Source organism: Oncorhynchus gorbuscha, linkage group LG05, assembly GCF_021184085.1.
Source record: "Oncorhynchus gorbuscha isolate QuinsamMale2020 ecotype Even-year linkage group LG05, OgorEven_v1.0, whole genome shotgun sequence".
In the NCBI taxonomy this organism is placed as follows: Eukaryota; Metazoa; Chordata; class Actinopteri; order Salmoniformes; family Salmonidae; genus Oncorhynchus; species Oncorhynchus gorbuscha.
The window spans coordinates 70141361-70147507 of record NC_060177.1 but is presented as its reverse complement, the minus strand read 5'-3'; the positions used below and the strand labels follow the sequence as shown (position 1 = coordinate 70147507).

The window sequence follows — 6147 nt, the reverse complement described above, 5'->3', positions numbered from 1 at the left end:
AAAGTGTAGGCCTCATGTGCAAATAAATCCATGTGCACATACACCAAACCAAGGGCTTCCTCCCTCTTCATACTGCAACATTGTTTTACAGTAGTTCTATACCAATCCAGACACTCTCCACCCTATTGATCATTTGATTAATTATTTAACTTGTTGTAAAAAGCTACCTCATCAGACTGTGGTCGTCATCATTTAGCTGGTTTCCAGGCTGTTTGAATTAATTCAAGGGCAGTATTCCCATACAGAAGTTTCTATTTAGTGTTCTGGTCCCTAGCTAATAGATGGTGTCCACTCAGTCAGGGAGGGGACAACCATTCAGAGTTATATAAGAAAAGTCTGGATATGAATGCTGATTTAGGCCTTCACTTATCCATTCAAGCATTGAAGCCTGTTGAAAACCTCCCCTCCTCTTCCTCCTCCACATAGCCCCTTATGCAACCGTGTTTTGTCTAAGCCTCTGTGAAGCACATGCTCCAGAAGTAGAGGTGTCCTGCTCTGGCTGTACTGTACTATCGTCTCACGTGTCTCTGCTCCATCTCTCTCATCTTTCACTATGTCTGTCCAGCTAGTCGTATCTCTCCTAGCTCTAGCTTCTCTGAATGCTGCATCTGCACCACTCTGTAAAGAACTGGTCAAACCCCTGGTACTGGAGGACCATACTGAGGTAAGTTGTGATCATAGTACTAAACATGATCTTTAGACTTAATGACTACGTCGCAGATGACACTCTACTCCCTATCCAGAAAACCTACTTTGGCCAGAGCCAAAGACTCTGGGAAAGGTGTCATTTTGGGACACAGCCATTTATTTTACAAATAAGAGCTATTTGTGGCAAATGAATGTGTGATTATTTATTTTGGGACAGTGACAGATGCTGTGCAGTATACATACAGATTTAGGATCTTCATTTTGCCAGTATTGTCATAGCAAGAAAATCCTTCAGCAAAAGGATTCGAACATCTAGTCCATAATGTTGCTTGATCAGTGGTTAGGCTATTAGCTGGCCAAAAGTAGCCTACATGAAAAGTGCAATACTGTTAATATAACTGTGTGTTAGTGCGGGTTTTCAGTTAATTTATGTAAATCGCAAAGGTCATTTGCATTTCCTGCAGCGTAGGAATATTCTCAGCAACAAAAAAGTGATCAAATTAAGATCATACATCTGTACTACTCTACACTTAGAAAAAAATGTGGTATCTAGAACCTTAAAGAGTTCTTCGGCTGTCCCCATAGGAGAACCCTTTGAAGAACCCTTTTTGGTTACATGTTGAACCCTTTCCATAGAGGGTTCTACATGTAACCAAAAGGGTTCTCCTATGGGGACACCAGAATAACTCTTTATTCTAAGAGTGTACCCTTTATTGTTTTTTTCAACTTCAAATGGTCCAAGTTAGGTTAAGGATACTGCAATGAAGATGGTTTGAAACTCATGGGTTTTTCCTTGTCTGTGACTGGTAGATCTATGGCAAATGGGTGTATGTGATGGGGTCTAAGGATCATTCAGTCTTCCAAAAAGCTTTGGGGACTCTGAAAAGCTCCTGGATTGACCTGTCGGCTACATCTGACCATCAAGTACTCACACTACGTTGGGGATACCGCATGTAAGTCTGGTTAGGTTGTGGATATGAATGTGGACTGTAACGAATGTCATTGGGCGTTAAAAAATATTAGGAAAGTATCTGCAATGGTAGACATTTAATCTCACCTTTCTCGGAAAGCAAAGAGAATGTCTCAGGTTGGCACCTACTTTATGCTAACAAGTTTTCCTAAATATCTATCAGTGATGGCAAATGCGTTGTCGGTGCAACAAATGCTACCATCTCCGGCACCACCTCCACAGTTCACAGTAAGTGACCCGTGCTCTACTAGCCTGCTCGCCAGATCTGTCTGTGCTTTAGCCAACACCCTCCTCTGGCGTTATGCCAAATAGGACATCAACAAAGGAGCGAGTTGGCTGAAGCAGAAACAGATTTGGCAACCAGGCTAGTGCTCTACATCTTAATGACGAAATCATTTAGCTGCTCAATAATAGGGACTTTAACCACTTGCCTATTTATTACGTACATTGTACTGTACCCTGTGCCTTATCATTATACCATGCTGTCTTCACTTTATGTCATGATGATAAGCCTGTAAAGATTCAAAGAATAAAATAATGTTACACTTTATTTTAGTTAGATATTTTTCAGGTACTTGGAAATGGCATGGTAAAAATTTTGCAACATTATAATTACCTAATAATTATATAGTATATAGTATTTGGTAATCACTAAAACAAGCACCAAAACTAAACCTGACATTTGGTATAAGATTTTATTGAATTCTTGGAAGTATTAGTTGAAACAGGCCTAAAAAGGTGTTATCAAATGTCCTAATCATAATGGATAATTTTGTGGATCCACAGTTCATTTGTCTGAACACAAAGGTCAGTACCTGGAGACCTGCCCTGACTGCCTACTATGGTCAGACACCTCTCGTAATGGAGAAATCACTGGCAGATACCTACTCCTGTTTAGTAAGTCCACTCAAACAATCAATTTGAGTCCACTCCCAAACAAGTCTGGACCCATCTGGATGTGCTTTAACCAACTCCTAACTGCTGTGTTGGTTCAGTGTCATGACCAAAATGTATGACTTTGTTTAAGCACATACAGATCTGGGACGAAGCTAGCCCCAAGCGGGTCCCACTCATTGATGTTGATAAATAGTAGCAGTGTACAGCTGTGGCCAAAAGTTTTGATAATGAAACAAAGATTCATTTTCACAAAGTCTGCTGCCTCAGTTTGTATGATGGCAATTTACATATACTCCAGAATGTCATGAAGAGTGATCAGATTAATTGCAAAGTCCCTCTTTGCCATGCAAATGAACTGAATACCAAAAAACATTTCCATTGCATTTCAGCCCTGCCACAAAAGGATCAGCTGACATCATGTCAGTGATTCTCTCGTTATAACATCAATATTTTGGGTCCATGGCCAAGAAACTCCCCAGACCTTAATCCCTTTGAGAACTTGTGGTCAATCCTCAAGAGGCGGGTGGACAAACAAAAACCCACAAATTCTGACAAACTCCAAGCATTGATTATGCAAGAACAGGCTGCCATTGGTCAGGATGTGGCCCAGAAGTTAATTGACAGCATGCCAGGGCGGATTGCAGAGGTCTTGAAAAAGAAGGGTCAACATTGCAAATATTGACTCTTTGCATCAACTTCATGTAATTGTCAATAAAAGCCTTTGACACTTATGAAATGATTGTAATTATACTTCAGTATTCCATAGTAACATCTGACAAAAATATCTAAAGACACTGAAGCAGCAGACTTTGTGAAAATTAATATTTGTGTCATTCTCAAAACTTTTGGCCACGACAGTAGGCAGGCTGTACTCCAGATAGGGCATTGTGAATGTTGACCCTACATCGATAAGGTGTTGAAACAGTATATTTCTGTCAAAGGGGTCACTATGACAATGGAAGATGAGCCTTTTGTTGTCTGTTACTAGCCCTAAAAGAGTTCACAAGCAAGTTACTGTTTACCAGCCTCCCTCCCCCCTCTCTTTCAGCAAGGTCAGGGAAAATGGATCCCACATACCTGGACACCTATAAGAACCAGGCAGAGTGCCTGAACTTCCCAGAGACACACCACATCTATGATGGAGAAACAGGTCAGCGATTCTCTTCGCTCCTCATCTTTTTTTATCTGTAACAGATGCTGAAAAAAATCAATAAAAGTTTAAGCTTGTCCAAATTGTCACTGTGTTTGAGGGGAATTGAATCATATGAGCAGTCACAAGTACCTCTCTAACTGTATCTTGAGCAGACAGAGGAAAAAACAATGGCCATTTCATGGTCAGGGTCTAGTTCCATAGCAATATACAGGCTCAACTTGTTTTCGTTGAAAGTTGAAATTACTGCAAAGACCAATGGCCATTATCATTGGCCCACCACAGGCGAACTACGGTGTCATAACCATGCAAAACCACAAGGGGGAGACATTACGAGCATAATAAAAATGCTGTCCTTTTTGTTATCTACATATAAAGCATCCTCGTTTTCCTGTGGTAAAGACGTATAGCTGAGAGCAAGTATGGCCTGAATTCTAGAGGATATGCAATTTAGTCAGGAAATGGATATGAAACAAACTTCCTCTGTGACACTGAGGGGTAGTATTCATGCAACACAAATCTCTCTGTTAGTATCTAATCTTTACATCCTCCTTATTTCAGAGCTGTGCCCCGATGACAACCATAAGGAGAAGGTGGTGGATGAGGATACTATGGAAGAGAAGCAGACTACAGAGGAAGAGAAGACTACTGAGAAGAACCCGACTACAGAGAAGAATCCGACTACAGAGGAAGAGAAGACTACGGAGAAGAATCTGACTACAGGGAAGAATCCGACTACAGAGGAAGAGAAGACTACGGAGAAGAATCTGACTACAGAGGAAGAGAAGACTACTGAGAAGAACCCAACTACAGAGAAGAATCCGACTACAGAGGAAGAGAAGACTACGGAGAAGAATCCGACTACAGAGGAAGAGAAGACTACGGAGAAGAATCTGACTACAGGGAAGAATCCGACTACAGAGGAAGAGAAGACTACGGAGAAGAATCTGACTACAGGGAAGAATCCGACTACAGAGGAAGAGAAGACTATGGATTGAGCAAAACAACCAGATCCTCACTATTGTGCCCAACATCTCTTTAGTGGAACTTTGATCCCAGAACTATCTAACCAAATATGACATGTACTTTCATACGTCTTTAAATCATGTATTACATACACAGGGAGTGATATGACCATGTAATGATAAAAAATGCTAACGTTTTTACCGTGAATGTTTTCATGTCTTTACTGTTTCTTTGATAGTTACAGTTATAACAGTTCAATATAACTGTCCAAACATACATTTAAATAAAGACATTCAAACTCATTTTGTAACTAATTCCATTGAAGTAAATCTGAATAAAATGTATCATTGGTTATACAATGTAAAACTTCCTGTAGGTTAGTGAGGAGTTAAGAAATCAGATAACCGTCAACTACTTTCATACTTAACTTGAAATGTGTAGACAGCCAATGTAAACTATTCATGTTAATACTGTGGTTTTGAGACACTGCATGACAATATGGACTATTTCTTAAACGTTTATATAGAGCACATAGTAATTATACAGGTAACTGCCAAAACAAAGGAAACAGCAACATTAAGTGTCTTAACAGGGCAGGCCACCACGAGCCAGAACAGCTTCAATGCACCTTGGCATAGATTCTACAACTGCTTGCATCTCGATTGGAGGAATGTTACACCATTCTTCCATGAGAAAATTCCATAATTTGGAGTTTGTTGATGGTGGTGGAAAACACTCTCAGGCACCACTCCAGAATCTGCCTTAAGTGTTCAATTGGGTTGAGATCTGGTGACTGAGACCGCAAAGGCATATGGTTTACATCATTTTCATGCTCATCAAACCATTCAGTGACCACTCGTGCTCTGGATGGGGGCATAGCCATGGTAGCCAAAATAATGGTATTCCCAATATTTATATATATATATATGACGCTAAGCATGAATGGATATTAATTGCTTACTTAACTCAGGAACCACACCTGTGTGGAAGCACCTGCTTCAATATACTTTATATCCCTCATTTACTCATGTGTTACCTGTACATTGTCATGAACTAAATACATAAGTATTCTGACCCTTTACTCTGTACTTTGTTGAAGCACCTTTGGCAGCGATTACAGCCTTAAGTCTTCTTGGGTATGACGCTACAAGCTTGGCACACCTGTATTTGGGGAGTTTCTCCCATTCTTCTCTGCAGATCCTCTCAAGCTATGTCAGGTTGGATGGGGAGCTATTTTCAGGTCTGGCGAGCTATTTTCAGGTCTCTCCAGAGATGTTCGATCTGGTTCAAGTCCGGGCTCTGGCTGGGTCACTCAAGAACATTCAGAGACATGTCCCGAAGCCAATCCTGCGTTGTCTTGGCTGTGTGTTCAGGGTCGTTGTCCTGTTGTAAGATTAACCTTCTCCCCAGTCTGAGGTCCTGAGCTCTCTGGAGCAGGTTTTAATCAAGGATCTCTCTGTACTTTGCTCTGTTCATCTTTCCCTCGATCCTCACAAGTCTCCCAGTCCCTGCCGCT

General features: G+C 40.8%; 1 protein-coding gene across 1 annotated transcript; it reads left to right on the top strand.

Annotated features, from left to right (window-relative positions):
* The first annotated feature begins 451 nt into the window (after positions 1-451).
* Positions 452-6002, top strand: LOC124035233. Its single transcript, XM_046348677.1, has 6 exons — positions 452-664; positions 1459-1601; positions 1782-1846; positions 2405-2515; positions 3564-3665; positions 4227-6002. The coding sequence occupies exons 1-6, from the start codon at positions 554-556 to the stop codon at positions 4661-4663; spliced, it is 969 nt and encodes a 322-aa protein (XP_046204633.1). The 5' UTR covers positions 452-553; the 3' UTR covers positions 4664-6002.
* The last annotated feature ends 145 nt before the right edge of the window (positions 6003-6147 follow it).

Bases quoted from the DNA above. Each gene is read 5' to 3' on its own strand.
- LOC124035233 (XM_046348677.1), top strand. From the start codon at position 554: ATGTCTGTCCAGCTAGTCGTATCTCTCCTAGCTCTAGCTTCTCTGAAT. The intron at 1,847-2,404 runs GTAAGTGACCCG...GTGGATCCACAG, and splicing joins CACCACCTCCACAGTTCACA to TTCATTTGTCTGAACACAAA. The intron at 3,666-4,226 runs GTCAGCGATTCT...TCCTTATTTCAG, and splicing joins CATCTATGATGGAGAAACAG to AGCTGTGCCCCGATGACAAC.